At 35.0% G+C, this 20,703-nt stretch overlaps 3 protein-coding genes across 3 annotated transcripts; 1 reads left to right on the forward strand and 2 right to left on the reverse strand.

Moving 5' to 3' along the window:
* Nucleotides 1–2,805: 2,805 nt before the first annotated feature.
* Nucleotides 2,806–5,681, reverse strand: LOC111013099 (C2H2-like zinc finger protein). Its single transcript, XM_022287512.2, has 4 exons — nt 5,407–5,681; nt 4,980–5,314; nt 4,455–4,555; nt 2,806–3,842 (listed from the first exon to the last, which is right to left on the reverse strand). Exons 1-4 carry the CDS (start codon nt 5,518–5,520, stop codon nt 3,205–3,207), a joined length of 1,188 nt encoding a protein of 395 aa, XP_022143204.1. The 5' UTR covers nt 5,521–5,681; the 3' UTR covers nt 2,806–3,204.
* Nucleotides 5,682–9,668: 3,987 nt separating this feature from the next.
* LOC111010426 (HVA22-like protein i) lies at nt 9,669–12,937 on the reverse strand. Its single transcript, XM_022283849.2, has 7 exons — nt 12,616–12,937; nt 11,762–11,802; nt 11,569–11,667; nt 11,428–11,484; nt 11,211–11,274; nt 10,896–11,105; nt 9,669–10,469 (listed from the first exon to the last, which is right to left on the reverse strand). Exons 2-7 carry the CDS (start codon nt 11,791–11,793, stop codon nt 9,987–9,989), a joined length of 945 nt encoding a protein of 314 aa, XP_022139541.1. The 5' UTR covers nt 11,794–11,802; nt 12,616–12,937; the 3' UTR covers nt 9,669–9,986.
* A 1,402-nt stretch (nt 12,938–14,339) lies between these two features.
* LQY1 (DnaJ/Hsp40 cysteine-rich domain superfamily protein) lies at nt 14,340–16,002 on the forward strand. Its single transcript, XM_022286561.2, has 5 exons — nt 14,340–14,685; nt 14,771–14,854; nt 14,945–14,996; nt 15,508–15,664; nt 15,782–16,002. Exons 1-5 carry the CDS (start codon nt 14,527–14,529, stop codon nt 15,801–15,803), a joined length of 474 nt encoding a protein of 157 aa, XP_022142253.1. The 5' UTR covers nt 14,340–14,526; the 3' UTR covers nt 15,804–16,002.
* The last annotated feature ends 4,701 nt before the right edge of the window (nt 16,003–20,703 follow it).

A 20,703-nucleotide genomic window follows, 5' to 3' on the forward strand; every position in this document is an offset into this window, starting at 1 on the left:
TGTCTTGTACTTTGTTTCTTGTTACAAAGCAATTCCATAATAATGACATCACAACCTTACCATAATTTTTTATGCGATCTGCTGGTGAAATATGTAACAAATTAGATCCAAGATATATTAAAGAATGAATTACAAAATAATTTAATAAAAATAATGTATCATATTAATATATAATAGCAATTCATTATTCTAACTTACAAAAATAATTTCAAAAATATTACAAAAATAATAAAATATGAAATTAAAAATAAGTAGCAAAATCTCATATATCAGATTTTCATTATCATTCCAAATTCATTTAGTATTATGCTTTTTAGTTATGTTAGGTCATTAATGAGAGACAATCTACGGTACATGGGCCGGAAAAGCCCAAGCCCACATATTGAGTAGAAGAGCTAGCTAGGATTGGATATGTGCGACGCTAATTTATGTTACTAATTTATGTCATTAGTCTAATTATATTTTGAGATCTACATTTAAGTTGATTTTCTGAAATATTACTTTTAGCGATATTTTAATTTTTTACTATGGGGAGAAAATATTTGTGCCTACAATCTAGAAAAAGAGATATCAATATTTGATTCTTTGATTATATGAATGGGTATCTTTGATTATATGAATATGTAGCTTTCATAGAAAACATCGAAAATTCCAAATTTATCTCATGCTCCTGGACAAGGAGGCATGTCATATGAAATTGTTAGAATTTGAATGAAGGGATGTTTCCGAAATTTGGATGCTTTTTTATTTGTTGTTTTTTGTTTTTTTAAGGGATGTTTCCATGAAAATAAAATTAAAGAATTATTTTTTATACAAAATTAAGGAAATTTAAAACTTACATTGAATTCACACCTTTGAAGTCTCCCTCAGAAAACAGATGCGACACAAAATTAAATAATATTTATTAGTGGATACTTCCCTTGGAAGCATCTATTTGAAAATAGTACTGTTAATTAATATCGAATTTAATTATGATCATAATTCCGTGTCCTACCTCATAAGTCGTATTTGGAACGAATTTGAGTCAATATGTATGTTATTGATTTTCCTCTTTTAGTGCTGAATCGAGTTTGTTGTTAGCTACCTGGGAGGAATTAACGGTAAACTCAAGTAATAGCCCGGGAGGGAAGATAATGGGATTCGACAGTTGCAAATATGGCAAAAATAATTGTCAAAATAGTAACCACATTTAACTTTTCAAATATAGCACTTTACAAAAAAATAAATGTCCAATTTTAAAATGACAATTTTACCAAAATGATATACAAACATATTACATTTGATATATGTATCTGATATACATTCAATATTCTAGAGTGTCTGATATACTTGCAATATATATGTGATATATATTTGATATACTACTGATATGAGTATTTGTGCAAGATATATTACTGATATGAATATCTGATATAAGTAAAAATTTGTGCTATATTTGAAAATTTTTAAAAACTATTTTAAAATACATAAAAGATTTTACTACCTACTGAAATTTCTCTAAAATTTAATCTTTTTGGATTATTATTTGAATCTAAAACAATTGTCTCCTTGTTCACTCCGCTTTTTTTTCTTTTTATAGAATTATATTATACTATTCACTTACAGTTATGTTCTCATAAGCTTTGCGTTTAGATTATTGTAACTTTAGGTCATGTGAATTTTACACGTTTAAGATATTGTGTTCTTGAAATAAAACTGCAAACGTAAATAAAGAAAAAGGTGTAGTGGATAGAAGAAGAGAATAAGCCGAAAAATTTGAAGAGAAAAAGCAAAAGAGAATAAAATCTTGGTACAAAAAAATAAAAAAAATAAAAAAAAAAAACTATTTTTTTTGTTTCAACCTTCTATACTTATAGTTATACACGTCAGAAACCAGACGGTAAAAATTGGAATTTCAGAAGAGATCAATAGAACTTAGCTTAAATCTCAGGTACACTCTTACTTAAAGATATAGAGATATTTCTGAATCTGACACATTTATTTTGTCTCTTTTGGAAAAAAAATAAAAAGAAAAAGAAAATTTTAATACCTTGCTTGGAGGTTTATCTTCCCTAAGTTTACATTTACTGGGCCAATAATGGAATGGACAATCAAAATAAGATTCATGCATATCTCATCATTCTCATCTAGTGGCCCTCTTGTCTTTTTGTGGATGAAGAGGTTATACACGGATGAGATTTAATATTAATTAGAGAAATATCTTAGTATTGCCTGTTTTGGACATAACCTGTTAGATCACTCTTTCTTCTAATCAATATGGACTTTTTTCCCACACCTTGATATGGTTTGTTATCCAAATTAACTAATTGGTATTAAATAGAGCTATTAGAAGTGAAAACTTCAATTTCTGTTTCACTTACGAAATCAAAATATACCATCATGATCTTTTAAGCGGTACAAACAAAAATCTTCATTAAATGGATGGTGTATCAAGCCAAAATACAAAAAGTGGGGCATGCATATAATTCAAATTAACAAATAATGGATGTCATATAAAATCATTTTCCAATGTTCAATAATTCAACATATGCTTCATAATTATATATGATATGATGCGCATGCATGTGGAGAGAATTGTATTTGTATGCAAAAATGAAAGAAGGATGGAGAGGTCAAAAAAGCAAGCAAAGACCATGGCTGATGGCACCACCTTCTTCCTTGAAATGTTTCCAAAGCCAAGAATCTGTCACGTGGACCCTCATCATTTTTTCTCCTCTGCTTTCCAGTTCCATCATAACTTACCCGTAAAAATAAATAAAACCAATCATTCTCCACCAAAAATCAAAAATCAAAAGTAAAAAATGATAGCGCCGAAAGACAAATTCCACATACGTACAATTTGCTTCAGTCGTTTTAAAACAGGTTATCGACCTCTAAATTTGTTTATGCTAATTAAGACCCACAATTTAAAATAATACACAGTATCAAAAGCTATACAAACGTAAGGTTAATTACCTACCCAACAGAACACACCGTTAAATTCTTGCTAAATGTTTAATTTAGTCGTGTTTTTCAACTTAATCTCTATTGCTTGAAAGTTTTAATTTAGTCCCTTACATCATTTAATTAATTAGGGTCTTTTAGTGTTTAAGGGACTAAATTAAAACTTTTTCTAAACAATATAGACGGAATTGAAATAACACCAAACTAAACGGAATGAAATTAGAGAAGGGGAAAAAAAGATGGCTTAAACGACGTCGTTAATTAGCTTTGGAGGGCTTCGTAGATCACGACGAAACAAGGAAGGATAGCCCTTGGATTGAAAATAACCAACTCCTCGAGATTCGAGTAGATACCGGAGTGGCGTGACACGGAGTCGTAGGAGGCCGCCGCCATATTCTCATCCTCCGCCGCTCCGGCCGCCGTGTCGTCAGCGATGCGCTTGACCCTTCCGGCGATGACACGGCACACGAGCATCGCCCGCCGGCGCCCGTCACTGCAATCGAAGGAGTCGTGGGCCCTACCGCTACTTGCCGTGGTCCGTACGGGTACGGCGGCGCCTTGGAAGCCGTGGCGGATGACGCTGCAGACACCGCAGCCGGGGATGGAGCCGCACAAGCCGGTGGAGCCACGTGAGCCGAGGTCGCACCACAACGTGCTGCACTGGAACCGCAACAACTCGTTACCGTCGGCCGCACATCGCGGGTTCTTTCTGGTGCTGCCGAGCGCACGTGTTTTCACCGCATCGCGGCAGTCCTCGAACCGTTGGATCGTGCGTTGGGTGTTGTGGACCTTTAATATCCGTTCGATCTTACAGATCGGACTATCCTTTTTCAACCAGCTTGATTTGAATATGATCTCCACAATGTTTCGACCCGAATCGTCAGGACCCAACTCCGATACTAAAAAAAATAATAATAAAAAAGACAAATAACAAACACAACATTAATGGATTTGATTTTGACATCTCTACGTGTCGGTTGGGTCAACGGTCCTGCAGGTTTTTACCCTAGGTGAGAGATTCACGCAACCAATATAAACAGGACACGTCATCCCCCGGGAAACCCAGCTGTAAATTGCGCATTAATAAAGAGCATTGAAACCTCGAGAGAAATGGTGAATCAGTAAAGGCGAAGCGCATGAAAGCGATTTATCCAATTTTCTATTCAACTTTTAAGTTTTAACTAAACCAAGAAATTGAAGTGTTTCCTTCTCCCATTTTGCCCCCTCCTTTTATTGCTATATTTTGTTTCATTTGACACTGGTGATAATAAGAGTACAAGGATGGAAATTGAAATTCAGAAAAGAATAATACTTTGATATAAGTAGGTGTCTCTTACATTCTATCTACCACCATTAAAAATTTGATAGTTAAAAAAGATGAATGAAATAAAAAATAGGTAGAGTAATTTTAAAAAGTAAATAAATAATTGTCAAATTTTAGTAGTAACAGGACTGGTTTAGTAATTAATTATGCATCTAAATATTATTCTAAATGAGAATTTAGAAAATACCAGCATGACGAACGGCTTGATGAAGCTCTAAGTTTTCAATCTTCGGGAAGACCTCTCCGCACTGGGGACATGGACAGATAGAACTCCTTGGAACTGGGTACCTAAAATTCCATCCGAAGTTCAATTATATTATAACACAATGGTAAATTATTATTAAATTAAAATTTTCCTTTTTCAGTGCAGCAAGTGGGACGAAGGATTCGGATTCGAAGGCATGATCTATTGGTCGGTGTCCATTAACTAAGTTAAATTTACGTTGGCACTAAATAAGAAATTTTAAATCAACAAATTAGGGTATAATTTAACCTCCAAAAGCACATCAGTTAATAAAGATTTGGAATTTATGGATCATACAAAGGTTTCAAGTTCGAATTTTTTGATAAACTTAATACTAAAAATTCTCAATGATACCTCTAAACTACGGGAGAATCACAATTATCAGAAGAAATAAAGGAGGAAAAAAAAACTAGTGTATATTTAATCATTTATTTAGATTCTTTGGAGATGATATGTTAAAAAATATACCTGGTAGGGTCAACGATGGTGTGGCATTCGTAACACCCAGAAAGCTTTCTGAATTGAATTCCTCTTGAAGAGTAGGAGGTGGCAGACGAGGCGCCGTTTTTGTTTCTGGGCGGCGGCGGCGGCGGCGTTAAAGAACGAGACGAGGAACCGTTGGCGGGTTTTCGGGTGAGTAACCTAGTTTCCTGACCGACGGAGCTGGTTTCCGGTGAGTTGTCGGCTCTGTGAACGACTCTGGCATTGGCATGGACCACGTCTCTGAAACTACATATGGAGCTGCAAGAGGAGCCCAGCTTCGAGTAGGCCGGTGACCGTTTGGCCGGATCGTGAACTTCTAACTGAGCTCAGGAATAATAAAGTTAATAGCTAGATAGGAAAATTTAACATATAATTAAGAGAATTTAATTAGTGGTAAGTTTAAGGAACGCACCTGTTTGCAGGTTAGGAGGTTCTTGATTTGGTCCCATGAGGATTGGTTTTGGGGCTTTTTTCTGCGTTTATTGCTTGCGGGTTTCTTCTGGTTGGAGGAAGTGAGGAGCGCCATTGAAATTGAGTTTCTGAGAGAGAGAGAGAGAGAGAGATTAGAAAGTGTTATATTTAGAGGGTGTGAAATTGGAGAGGGATCCAAGAAATGTAATAAAGAGGAAGAAACTGATAGGTTTTCGTGTGCTGCTGTGGGCCTCCCATCTTTCTTTCCCTTCTTTTTCATATCATCTCTTTGTTTATTATGAAAAATACGTACTCGTTAACCTAAAGAAAATTTTGTCCTCAAACCCCTAGAAATTTGACGGATTAATTTTTATAAAAAAATCTCTGGTTTTGTATTTCACATTTCACTCTCTCTTAACGGTGGTAAGAGCAAGATTACACTCCACCTCCAAGACACGAGTATTTTTCTTTATTATTACTCTTTTTTTCTCACACTTTTAAATCCAATGTTGGGCACTCATCCTTTTTTACTGACCGTAATAATAAAATATCTTTTTTCGAAAAAATAAAGATCGTTTTTTTTAGTTTGTCCCATCTCACGTTTTTATGTGCTGCTTAGCAAAAGAATGAGTGGATTGCTCGACACCTAAGTATGGTTCATTTATTATTATAAAAAAAATCCATCTAACTCTTTCCAAGTCTATTGACTTTTAAAGTTGAAATTTTTAGACTATTTTATTTTGGTCTATACCATTTTAGATTTATTTCATTCTTTTTTACGATAACTATCAGGGGTATGAGTTCTTAAAAAAAAATAGGAATGTGAAAATGTGATCTTTTGACTTTAAAAGAAAGAGTAGATATCATACGATATGTCATGTTGGTAATTTTTTTTGTTCCGTTTACAAATTAATAACATCACTAAAATGATGTATACGCAAAATAAACATCCCGTTGGAGAATGGCACGGTAGCAAGTGCTTGAAAGGATACGATTGTTATTTTGTGGATAAATATATTTATGGAGTAAAGTATTATATTTTAAAAATTCAAGAGGGTTGTGAGAAATGAAATGTCGGAAGTAAAACCATTAGTTTGACGTCATTGTATACAGACAATACGTAGGGTTGGGGAAGTAGAGTATAAGGACGATTTCTCGTGAGTTTCAGAAACGCACTCGGATGTTGAACTATATAATAACATTAAAAATGTCATGTAAAGGCTGAAAGATGAGTATGGGCATACGAATTTGGGTCAATTTTTATAGCTGAGACAGATTTATAAATTGAATGGAGATGAGATGGTTTCCAGATTCCAAGGGGAAGTAAAAGCTGAGTGAATAAGGCCAAAGAGACAACAACAAAAACAACATGTAGCTAGAAAGAATTAATAAGAAGGTGGAGTGAGAGCAAATAAGGGAATTCATGACAACAAAGTGCATTTGTGGGGGAAATTTTCCATACTATAGGCTACTCTGTCTATTATATCAATAAATATAATATCTTATTACATTAGATTTAATCTTAAAAAGTGTAACAAGTCTCTAAATGTCTTCTAATTGTGCACAGTCATGTTCTTACGAATAAACCACCACTCAACCCAAAAACTTAAATTGATGGATTAGGTAAATTTAATTTATTTATGAATATCGCAATAAAAGATATAGATCTAAGTAAGGACAATTATTTTGTTGATACGAAACTTTTTGGTTAAGAAACTATTAAGATTACGAACATTTAGATTCAAAGTAGGCAATATCATATCACTGTAAAAATTATGATCGTCCCAAGAGAGTAATCGATGTCGGAGCATTCGAGTTGTGGGGCATGGAAGAATGTGCCCAATATCGCGCAGGCTGTCGCATGGTGTTTGGTGCTATTCGGGTTCACTTTAGATTCTCAATGGTTGGGCTGTGCTCTCTTATTTCATCATCATTTTACCTTTTTTGTGTGGACGAGCTCTGTGTTTTTCCTTTAAAACTTGACTTTGTGCAGCTTTAGATGCTGAATCAGCTGTTTTCCAACAACGATTTCTCAAAATACAAAAAGAAAACAAGAAAGACATGTATCTTGTTATATTTCATAATCCAAGTTCTGATATTTTCCCATCATGGTTTATTAATGTGTTTAATTAAATTCAACCTAATCCAAAGAAAAAAAAAACTTTCAACAAGTTTCCCTAACAAACTGAACTCAAAAAACTTTCAGTCATAGGGCCGTATTTTTATATAATTTAGAATTACCAAGTCAAAAATTATTACGGGTTGGTTCATTGGTCTAAAAAAACCAAAATTAAAAGAATTTAGAGTGATTGAGAGTTCAAACTTCAACGAAACTATTTATATGAATCACACCTTTATGTATATATAATACAAATACATGCCACATAAATGTTGAATTTTCCAACTCAGGCTTATTAAAAATGTCCAAAACAGGTATGATTAATGGAAAATAAAATAATGATAGAGATTAGGGATTAGGGGGTTGTAATAGTAAAGTGGGTATTGGTATATTTTCTTTGAGGAGTGGTTGGAGAACAGAGCATGGATTTGGCCAACCAATATTCTGCTAAAACTATAGCATCAATTTGTTCCATATATAATATATGTAACTGAAACTATATATTAATTTTTAATTACTAATAATTTAATGGCTTACAGATCATTTTCTGACTTGTCTCATCACAGAATTCTGTTACAACATTAATTATGCGGATCTTTAGAATATTATGTTTACTAGTTCATTCTATATGAGTTTCATTTTATTCAAGTAGTAACATTTATGTAATTAAAAAAAGAGAGAAAAATTTAGAGGAATTTTCTCCTTTTCAGGAAAGCTTTTTTTTTTTTTTTTTTTTTTTTTTTTGGACGTGGAAGTACAATTTGGATTTGGATATCCTGCAGGAGGTTCTTTCTTAAATAGTTATCAATTTCATTTCTATAAAGTTGTGATTTGATATGTTAAAATACCAAATTTTTCGGGGTGGTGCCTAATAATTCTAACTTAGGTCATTCAACTTTAAATTTTATGGTTCGAACCCTCCTACGTCTAGAAGTAAAAAAAAAAACAAACTTTAAATTTTATGTCAAAAAAAAAATGTCTAATAGAATTTAGTCTTTTCGTATTAGTGTCTAGATTGGTAAACTTTTATGATGTCTTATAGGTCAAAGAAGTTTATTAGATATAAATTTAGAAATTTAGAAATCTATTTAATATTTATAAAGCTTAGAAACTTATGTGACGATTTTTTAAAGTTTAGAAGTGTATTTGACTATTTGACACAATCCTGAAAGTTGACTGAACTTCTAACTTGTATTTTAAAAATGATTTTTAATACCCATATGACTTTCGAAGTCTCGAGATTGCACCCATTATACATGCTACATGTATCAAATTAAATAGTTAGTACTAACTGGTAAAAGGACAAATTTAATAGATTTTGCAAATGGAGATATACTTGAATTAATTTCTAACACATAGATACATATAATTGGCACAATGTGGAAGCCCATTAATTAGAGTCATAAACAAGAGGATTATGTTTCGAGTGTTGAAAGAAAATCAGAAAGAAGATGTCCGACAATCTTTGGGCCTGCCTGAAAGAGCATTAATTGAACCCAAAATCACATTTATGAATTATGATGCTAAGCTGTTAGTTGGATGTTGTTACTTGAGGTTTATATTTGGATTGGGCCAACGACGTAAGAAAATTTAAAAAAAAGAGACTTCAAACGAAGAAAATGTAGCAGCGAATTGCAAGATATACACAGTATTTACAATACCATAACTTTCCAGCTGAAAATTAATGGGTTTCCAATACCATAACTTTCGTAGAAGTTACTTAGGTTAGGAATGGGATTGGGAAAGTAGTATCAATCCCAAAAGGATTTCTGAAGTCGTCCCTCCCTTTTCTTGTATGGGATAAGATGTCCCATTCTGTAACCAGCAATCGGTTAACAACTTATGGAGGCATTTGATTAAGTTTCATCCTTAAGTTCGATTGTTTTCATGTTTGTTGTACGGGAAACATTTGATTGATTAACTTCACTCGAACTAAAGTTTGATTGTTTTCTGTTGTTAATTTATATTGGTGGAGCCGATTGCTTTAGTATTTAATGCATGAACATATCCAACAACTTTTTTCAATTGCTTCCATCGAATTTTTTAGCTCTTCATCAATACCCTTTTTTTGTGTATAAAGGGGGGGAGAGTTAGTTAAATTGTTGAAAAAGAGAGTTCATGAGGATCCCACTTCTAGGCAAAGATTGAACCAAACCCTCTTTTGTGCAAAAATATCACTGTGGACAGAGACCTGAATTCAACTATAACAAAGATTTCTCCAACCGACAGCCAAGTATAGATTTTATGCGAGCATTGTAATAATGTCATGGAATTTTGACAAGAATCGCATCATACTTCTAAACCATCGGCTGCCGTCCAAAAAATAAAGTGACAAATAAAATTGAAATAGAAACAACAAATTTACATGAATGCCAGGATCAGCAACTCAGTACTCATCATTGTTCCTTCTACCGTCTAACAGCTACAAGGGAAACTGAGATTTGGAAACATTGCGGCCCTTATCAACGGTTAGTACTTGAACGTGTTTTCCTCAATCTTGTGCGAGCTACTTTTAGGGGTTCTTCCATGACGGTATCTTTTGGGGGAGGATTTGCGTTCTCGTCCACTGAAGGTGGCACTGGTTCGACCTGCGTTGGCTCCGCTTCAGGTGGTAAAGATTGGCTTCTGGCTGGTGGTTCAGATGCTGCAGCTGCATTTTGGGAAATATGAACTTCGACTGAAGTTGCTGGTTTCAATGCTTTCGGAGTATTAGGAACTTCGACTGTGGTTGTCGGTTTTGACACTTTCTGAGTATTAGGAAGAACTTCAACTGTGGTTTTTGGTTTTGATGCTTGAGACACACCCACCTCCTCTTCAGCTACATCTTTTTGGGTATGACTTGAAGATGGAGATGATGGTGGTTCAATTCGCACTTGATTAGTAGTGGTTGCCGGGCGTTTTGAGGCCACAGTGTCTGGTGGAACCCTTGCGGCCCCTGGCTGTCGCTGTAGTTTTAGAGAAATAAGCATGTAAATGACATTAGCCCAATAAATGCAACGACTATTTTCTTACGTTCGTTCAATTGTGCCTCTTCAAGTATGCATGTAATGAAATCAATGCTTTAAAAAAATGTGGAACTGCTTCTTTTCATATCATTCTGCTACTAAATTTTGAGGGTAAAAAAGGCAAATGTTCAGTTAAAGTAGGTACCCATCCATGTCACATTTTACAATCTGGCCTGTAAATTAGAGGATACAAATCATTACACGCTGGAAAATCCTAGGTCTAGGTAGACTTGAAATGCATAAGATCATAATAGATGTGGTTAATATATAACAGAGAACAGCATCACTCGATGAAATACCATTTCGGAACCAAAAGATGAATAATAATAAGACAATATTGGTTGAACTAAACTTATCTACAAATACCTGAGACTGGCGAGGCCTTGCTGTTGATTGTGCAGCAACATACTGCAAGATCTCGTATATCCTTGTTTGACCATAACTTGCAGCTCTCTGCCAGTAGACAACAGCAATGTCACCAGCTCTGGTCCTTAGTTCCAATAAATTTCGGTCAATATCCGTCTCATGCTTTGCTACGTATGGTTTAAAGAAGGAATCATACACATAAGTTGTTCCCTGACATATGGAAAGTTATTAGGGAGAAGATAAGTGGTTCTGGAAAGAAGATGGTCCAGGGGAAAGGGGAAGAGAGAGCCTAAAGTTCAGATTCTGATTCCTTACCCTTGTTTTAGGGTACCAGAGATATATAAAGAATGCCAATTTAGCTTCACTATACATAGGAACCCTGCGCAAATGAAAGAGAAGAATAAAAAAGACTATTAGTCACGAGTACAGAGTAGCTAACTGTAAGAAAACAACAGAATCCTAGAAAAAACAATTTAAACAAAAAGAGGGCACTGGGTCCGTAACAACAACTCAATCTACATGGAACCCCTACCATGAAATGAATGCATCTCCAATCCTCTCACAAACTGTCAAAACAGCAACCAAAATCCTGAAACCAAAAGGAAAGCCAATCGATATTGACACCCGGAACTCTATTTACGACAATTGGGAAAAAATAAAATTTATCACATACCAGTACTGGCACCAAAAGCGAAGTTGCTCAATCTCTGGCTTGTTCATTTCAACAGTTTTATAGCACTCATAGGCAGGAAAAGCATAGCCAAAAATCATCCTGCCGACAAAATTAAAAAGATATGTATATTAATACAACACGGATAGTTTGTATTTCATAGGTACGCAAGCAATTTGTTATCAAGTGGACTTACACGAGTCCTCTGGTAAGAAACGAGCCAATCATCTTGAATACCTAACAAAATTTAGACAACAGTTATGTAAAATTAGAAGCGTCATGGTTAGATTATAATGAAGCTAATAAACAAGTGAATTAAATAATGTGAGAGAATCGTCTAATCTTATAAAAAGTAGATCACAAGGACTAAGAAGTAATCAAAATATCGAAAAGTTCCATATAAATAATACCTGTAAGACACACACAAAAAAAAAAAAAAAAAAAAAAAACATCACAACTTTCCTCATTCAGAAATTCATAAAAACACCAGACACAAAATGCCGCGCATCCTTCACACAATTTTCTTTACAACGTTTCTCGGTATCATAGAAGCCGGCAAAGAATGTGAATGAGGAAACAAAAAAAAAAACAATCAATCTATAAAGCTTAACATGAGAAGATAAATTCGGCCTATGAAATGCCTAAATGCTGCATGCCGACGCTATTAGCGGGCCTTTTCCAACCAAATGCAGCGTTTCTTGCTTTCTGCACAATGAAATCGCAACTTAAATTCATCAAGAGCGATCGAGTAAATAATGTTAAGAAAACAACGGTTGACACTTCAAATTTAGGGGATAACAAAGCGTTATGAATAACCACAAGAAAACAGTATCCAAATTCCAAACGATAAAGTAAAATCCTCAAACATCATCAGTCTAAAACCAGCAAGACCAAGAAAAAATAATAAGACAACCTCGGAGACCTAATAAAACCAAACATTAAGCATCTCCACCGAGGAATCCGAAGAATAAATAAAGCTGGATGCCAAAATTAATCGAAAACATAACAGAAGCTTAGGTTAAAGAGAGGAAATGAGAGAGAGATTAGTACCTGTTGCCTATTACCTTGAGGCAAAATCAAAGAATCAACGAATACAACAAAAATCAAATCAAGTCCAAAAAGTTCGCTCAAAAGCAGCCGATAGAAGAGTATCGTAGAGTGACAGTACGAGATCGACGGCGGAGAGACAAATCGGTGATCGGCGCCGCCGAAATGCCTCGGCAGACCGTTGGAGAAGCAGCGGAAGAGATAAAGATGGAGAGACGAAGGCGAGAGAGCGAGTGAGTCAAGTGGGGCGTTTGAAATCCATACGCCAAATGAGGATTCGCTTTGTGAAGTTCATTTCGCTAATTAAACCCGTTTTCGAGTTCCATAAAAGTCGTATTATAATAGAAGGAAGCGCGCGGGCGTTGGAATCTGTGTTCAGAAGGACGATAATGCTATAAACATCAAGCCTTAATCACCGTCCAATTCGAATCAAACGGCTCTCTTATTGCTGCGTTTCGTATCACGGAGCGTATGGACTATTTTCTTTTCTTTTTTTAATTTCCCTCTCTACTTTATTACGTGGACAACGATTTGAATGACAGCCATCCTCTCACCCGCAGGGGATGTATCAGCGTCAACCTCACACAAACTTACCGTTTAGCCGCCGTATTCATAATTTTATTAAATTGGTATTTTATTGCGTAAAATGGTAAATAAAGTTACAGAACCTTTCCATTTTCCACTGCGGAACTGTTTTCACCGACACTGTGCATGTGACCGACAAGCGTCACTGTAGGGTGAGCGAATCATTGCTTGGGCAAAATGAAGGATCAGCTAGCGAATTGAATTATTGAGTGTTAAAGTATATGCGCGGATGATATGGATAACGCGAGGCGAGCCAGAATGTTTTAATAATATCTCTCAACGCCCCCATAGAATATCGATATTAAAAAACGCATCCAAATAAAATACAACTTCCGACCCCTCTTGTTTCAAAAAATTAACATTTAGGGACCCAGGAAAAAGACAATATTTTCTTGACTTAGTAAAAAAATTGCATGTCCCATGACTTGAAACAAGAAAAAGAATCTAACCATCTTCGCCAGATCCGATGCTTGGAAGAGGGCACGTGACAAGGAGGCTGCATTGGCTTGGACCATATTTTTCTTTTTATTTTCTACGTAGGATTTGGCAGGGCCCTGGGTCTGTGGAAATTGGGCCACATGACATGACCTCAGCCTTTGCTCTCTTTTTCATTATCTGCCTTTAACCAGCGCCTTCACTGTTTCCTTTATTCTTCCCAAGCTCTATTAATGGGCCTGATCCAATAATGAGACTAAACTCTGGGCCCGATGGAATTATAAGAAGGAAAACTCTGTAAACTTGGATTGAAAGCTTTCGTTTAAGAAAAAGCCGCATTTACCTTTTGATTTGTGTGTTTGAGTAATCCATAAGAAAGTTAAAGGGAAGGTGGTGTAATTGGAAAAAGGAAAAAGAGGGAAGTGGGGACCTCCCCTTGAAGTCGAGAGAAGAGAGAGAGACACGTGAAGGTGGGGAGGGCTCCATAAGCCTTGGATTTTACGTTTTGTGAAGCTTCTCTTCTCGAACATGTGCCTCTAATTATACATGTTGGTTGCTGCTTCGTCACTTTCATCTTCTCAGTCGAGACACCCACCCACACCCACGTTTTGGGCTTATAAAACTTGGGCCGTGAGATTCCTAACTGGGCTTTTGGGCTGAATGCGCTGAGCAAGGACGGCCCAAAGCAGCATTTTTTGTGATAGAGGAGCGTTCCAACTGTCAGGCAGTTGATGAGTGGTGGGGCTGTAGCAGAGCAGAGGCAGCCAATAACGGATATCCAAATCCTGGAAAGTGGAAACCACAGCCTCGAGTGTTTGTTTAGGAATTAGGAATTAGGACCTCTCTTATTCGGAGGTCTCAGAAGCGAAGCAATCGACTGCAGGGGATCCAGAAATGACAACAGCACCTTCGCTTTCTCGCCTCCACTCTCCGTTTCTGTATTCTCCTCTCAAACCCACTTCAGCTGCCTCTCTATCACTCACATTTTCCAGAAATCAACGGTCTCCAGCATCATATCCACGCATCAGAGCTATAGATCTTGACCAAAACACGGTTCCTTCTTCATTTCTCCCCCAATTTTTCCACCACTTGATTGAAAAGGAAGTAGAAATGAGGATGGAAGTAATATTTGTTTCAGGTGGTGGCACTTTCAGTGGGGCTGGTGAGTGTTGCAGTTGGAATAGGCATTCCCGTCTTCTATGAAACCCAAATTGATAATGCTGTAAGAACTGTTCCTCTGTTCTTAATTACTTGCCCAATAATGTGGGGTTTCTTTAATTTTCAACCTCTAATCCATGTTTTTGTATCGTAGGCGAAGCGTGAGAATACCCAGCCTTGCTTTCCCTGCAGTGGTTCGGGAGCACGTAAGTTAATTTCACTGCTTCTGAGTTCTTACTCCTGCCATGAACTGATTTTAGGAGAAGGTTGCTGTCATTATAAATCATAGCCCAGGGAATTCCCCTGCGTGTTTCTCTTGTTCTTGTCCTTCTCCAATAATATATCCTTGGTCCTGCACCCAAAGATAGTTTTCATATAGTCTGCCTTTTAGATAAGATTGTATAGCTTAAAATTGTGAAGTTGAATCACAATCGATATATGGGTTTATTTATATCAAACACAAACTATAATCCATTACTCACTACACAATTCAATCACGGCTACACAAATTCAAGAGCTTCAGGCTCTTCAACTCCACCAAAACGACATAGATTTTAAACCTCCAAACGTTGAGTTAATTAGATATGCAATGTCGTTGTCAAGGAAACAACTGTGTCAAGGTCGAAATCCATATTCATATTTAGAAATAAGTGGATGGTCAGAGGGTTGTATTGTGAACTTACAAAGTCGGTCTGAAAATGAATAATTCGTCCACAGAGAAGTGCAGATTTTGTATGGGAACTGGCAATGTGACCGTAGAACTCGGTGGAGATGAAAAGGAAGTTTCCCGTTGTATTAACTGTGAAGGTGTTGGCACATTGACTTGCACTACATGTCAGGGCTCTGGAATTCAACCTCGATATCTAGATCGCAGGTATGGTTTTGCATCTTGCCGCATTTTTCTTCCTGTGATACACAGAACCCACCTGAAATTCTAGATGTAGAGACTGCCATAGAAGTTGACTTAGTGTTTGCATTTCTCTATGAACAGAGAATTTAAAGATGATGATTGAAGTTCAGCAGAACTAGAAGCAGCAACATCCACTGATTTTGCTTTCAATTTGATGCCTTGAAACTTGTTAGTTACATTGAATCGAACTTGGTATTCCACCAAGGACTTACTTTTTGGTAACTTTTTCATGCATTCTTCTAATGTATATTTGTGGTTAATAATACAAATAACACTGTAAGAGGAGAGAAGAATTGACTGTACTGCCATGTCTATGACTTCACTCTATTGACCGTCACTGCTGATAATCATTAGCTAGTAATGGCAGCAAGTGCAGGTGGATCTGATCTCAGGACACATGCAGAAGACAACTGATTACCAAATTATCTATTATTGTAAATCTTTCTATCATATCAGCCGTTTGGAGCTAGGAGAATCATTGAGAAAAAACCATATTAATCATTTGCGAACTCTGAGAATTCGGATCCAAGCCAAACAGACAGTGGGGCAGAAATATCACAGGCAAGAAGAAGACAATTCTTGTGATAAGCCTACGAAAAGATCAGAAACGTTAATTATAAAGACATTTCGCAGAAGAAAATTGAAGCTTCTGCATTCTGGGCATCCAAAAGAACAATGAATATAGAGGAATACAAAGTTTTCCGGCACCAATGCTGGTGGCAGATTCATGAAAAATCCTAATAGGTGATTCTGCGAATATTGTACACAGTTGCTCATATATGGGACAGTCCTGGACTTTGATTATCTCAGGCCGATGCTGGGCCTATGGAGAGAATCTATCCAAAAATTAAGGTAAACCGATAAGGGAAAACAAGGTAAACTTACAAAAGAAAGCAATCTACCCCATGTTCTTCCGACATATCAGACTATCGGTCCAAAGCCAATGGAAATCAGATTGCCTCGTTCATGAGAAGGCTACTACTTTTATATCATTAGATATATGTGAGAAAATAGTTTTGCAGCCACATTAGATAATATTTCAGAATTTAGTGATGTTGCTCATGTTTCTGCAGTCACATCGACCTTACAGGATTTTGCAAAATAAAAATATCAATAAAACAAGATGGAATGGCATGCGATGACCAGTCTAGTCTATAAATAATTCAAGTAATGTATATCGCCAAAGTATAATACTTTGAGATGAAACCAGAAGGTTACAAGAGGATTTTAAAAAATAAACATATAATTCATATCTACCTTTCCTGAATCAGCAGCAATGTACATGAAAATCAATATGCCCCATAGTTTGTCCTGAAAAATAATTATCCTTGAATATCAAATTATTACCAAGGGAGCAATCTTGTTGATGTAATCGAGCCAACTGCAAGTAGGCCAATACAACAGACTATGAAGTACAAAACCAACATTTTTAAACTTAAAAATTTCAGAATAATCTAGGATCCACTACGAACACTCATTTAATAGTGCCGCAACTGATTTAAAACAGTAGAACTTAGATTACTTGACATCTTAAACAGCACACCAGGAAAGCTCCATTAACGAGCAAATCTGATAATTACCTATTTACCTCCGATAAAATCAATAGGCTGAAGATAAAAAAGACCTTTAACTGCTATCCTTACCATAAACCAAGTCATTTTGTCTCTCTAACGAATATACAAGACCAGGTAATATTTATGGGTGGCACATGCTTAGGATACCAAAACTAATCAAACACCGAGTATTTATAGACTCCAGAGCCATCTTTGATCTAGTTCATGTTCCTCAATGCTCATGACTGAAGAATATTTATCTAAATGAAATACTAAGTCAATGTAGAACCAAACAGAACCGACTACAAAATTACACTGCTGTAAGGGAAGAAAAAAAGAGCAAAAATTTATATTGGTTAAATCACCGTGGAATAAATGTTTTCTCCAAGCATTATTGAAGCCTGCTGAGGATATGAATAAGAAACAATCAAAACAGCCTATAAGGCTTAACCAGAGACAAACTTGGCATAAGCAATGCATAATCGTGCATTTTGACATAAAATACCATGTTTTTAACTTTCTGCAAAATCAAGGCGACTTAGATTTATCAAAGACAACAGATCAGCAACACAATGTTGCCAACTTGAAATTCAGGGGACAGCAATGTATTAAAAGCGTCTGCCTAACAATCACGAGAAAACAGTATCCAGAGTCCAAGCAATAAAGTACAATCTTCAAACATTATCAGTTTGAGGCTAGCAAGACCATGAAACAAGCAGAAAATAACCGCGGATAACTAATAAAACGATAAGAAAAAACAAAATGAGACAACAAATGAGGTCGATCTCGTTGCCACAAATAAAGGAAAACACGTTAGAAAGAATGTTATGTTGAAGCGAGATTAATGCCTATTCAATTTTATCTTGAAACGAAAACAAATAATCGCCAATAACAAGAAAAACATAAGTCAGTCGCTGAGGAGCAGCCGTCCAATTGGTAACAAATGGCTCTATTGCTCGGCGTTTCCAGAATCACGAATCCTCTGATATACGGGGAGAAAAAGAAGAGCAGAACATCTAAATCGGTATAATCACCACGGAGTAGATCAAAAAAGCCCCTGAAAACACTCCAATTAGAAGCCTCGATAACGTGACACAATGAAGATGAAAAATTAAAGCATAACTCAAATTGCTTGTTCGTCGCTTGCCATTAAGCAGCCGACGAAATCAACGAATGCAAGCGACGAACAAGCAACCGATTGCAGACATAAAAGAACTTCAGTATCAAACGATTTAACTTGCCTGGACGAAAATACGACCGAAAAAAAAAAAGCGAGCAGCTCATCTCATTAGGCGCGAGAATCCCCAAACTTATTCCCTCCATTGAGATATCAATTTCAAATTCATAATCAATACTAAATCATCGACTTAATGATAACCAGAAAAAGAAAAAAAAATCATCAATTTAATGAACGACCGTGGATGGTTGTTTTGGTTCAAACCTAACATTTTAAAGAGCTTCAGTTTCTAATTTTGAATTTTTAACTATGTGATAAAATTGATAGTAGTAACATTGTTAATGGAAAAAAATGATAATCACCCAACACAACATATGGAGATTCAAATTTTCATTCAAAATATTAATTAAAGGAATAATAATTAGATATGTAACAGTGGAGATTGAATACCATCATCATACATTTTCTAAGCTCAAAGTTAGTAGATTAGTAACACAAATTTAAGTCTAAGCACGGTCTTTTGTATCATATCTATTTTCTGTAATTCTTAAAAAGAAAAATAAAATCTCAGTTTTAATTTTATATAAATATTTGTTAATCTAAACAAACACAACAAAAAATTAAAAGGTTGAAATCCCACCCATCAAAGTCGTTGCACTAGAAGATAATAATTTGAGATAATGTCTTAATAAGCAATTTGGCAAACTTATTAATGATCCAATATTTTACCGTCTTAGATTTCTATATTTAAAACTTTTTTCAAATAATAAATTTGCCCCTAAGGTGTTTATATTTATTATAACTTGTCTTTTATTTAAATGCAAAATATTAATATTTCAAATTTGATTTTGTAAACATTAAATTATCGTGGGACCTAAGTTAATCATACTCATAATTCCTTAATTTACTCCTTAATATATTCTACTGAATAATGAAATTTATTACAAAATATTCAATTATTATCATAATTCCCAAATTTTCTCCTTAATATATTCTACTAAATAATGAAATTTATTACAAATATTTTTTCTTTTTTTTTTTTACCAAATTTCAATAATATAGTTATATATCTGACTACCTTTTTAGTTATATGAAAATATAAATCATATCCGGCTATAAATTTAAATAACATACACTTAACAATGGTGATATAAATTATAGTTGTTATAACATATATTATATGGAGATATAATTCATATCTGGCTATAAAGTATATACGACTATATCTCTCTACAATTAACAAACAAAGCAAATAACCTACAAACCTTTCGATCGGCGACTAGACAATGGTCGGGATAAACGGAGGACTGGAATGATCGACGAGCGGCTGGCGACAAAAAAGAAACCTCGAGATAAACGGACGAAAATAATGGACAGGCGGCCGGAGACGAAGGAACGCAGATGGCGACCGAAGACAAAGGAATTGACGGAAACAGAAAGATAAAAGAAGAAGAAAAGTCGGAGGAATGAGGTTTTCGAATTTTTTCAATAATGGAGGATTTTGGGGATTTGATATTTTTCACTCTTGGAAAGTCTAATTAGGCAAAATTTAAGGAATTTAAAATATAACATCCCAAGAGCCAATTTTATATTTTTAAAATTAATTAATATCGAGGTGATATATTAGTAAATTGCATGATGGGTACCATCCTAAATACATTTGTTGCATGACAAAAGTGTAAATTTTATACCTTTACGTAGTTATAGTCTCTAAATAATAATTTTAAATTTTCCATAGTCTATGTCTAAGAAAACTTTTGGAGGTTACAAGTTTTAATGCTATTTTGATTGGTGGTTGTGCAACTTTAGATGCAATTTTAGAACATATCAAAGGTTTATTTTATAAAGGATGATTTATTTATATGGGGATAAACCCAAAAATATTATCAGATTTGTCCACTACAAATTTTCGAAAAGAAGAAAAAACAACAAAATTTCCCCACCAAACAGCAGTTAGGTTAAATTAATTAAGGCCATTTGCAATATTATATAAAATACACCCGGAGTGAACAAAGAAATTTAAAAAATAATAAAACTAAACCAAACCAACAATAATTAGTTGGTTTAACTAGACCATAGTTTGAGAACGTATAAATCAACCGTATTTAGTTGTCTTGATATTAGTCTGCCTCTAAAACCAATGGAAATTAATTTAGGGAGATTGCAAGGTAAAATCCTTTTATGTATTTTAAACTATATCACTTATTTTTTAAAATTTTTAAATATAGTATAAATTTTCACTTACATTATTAGACACTCATATCAGTAGTGTA

This window comes from Momordica charantia, assembly GCF_013281855.1.
Source record: "Momordica charantia cultivar OHB3-1 chromosome 11 unlocalized genomic scaffold, Mcharantia_2.0 BLBB01000011.1, whole genome shotgun sequence".
Classification (NCBI taxonomy): Eukaryota; Viridiplantae; Streptophyta; class Magnoliopsida; order Cucurbitales; family Cucurbitaceae; genus Momordica; species Momordica charantia.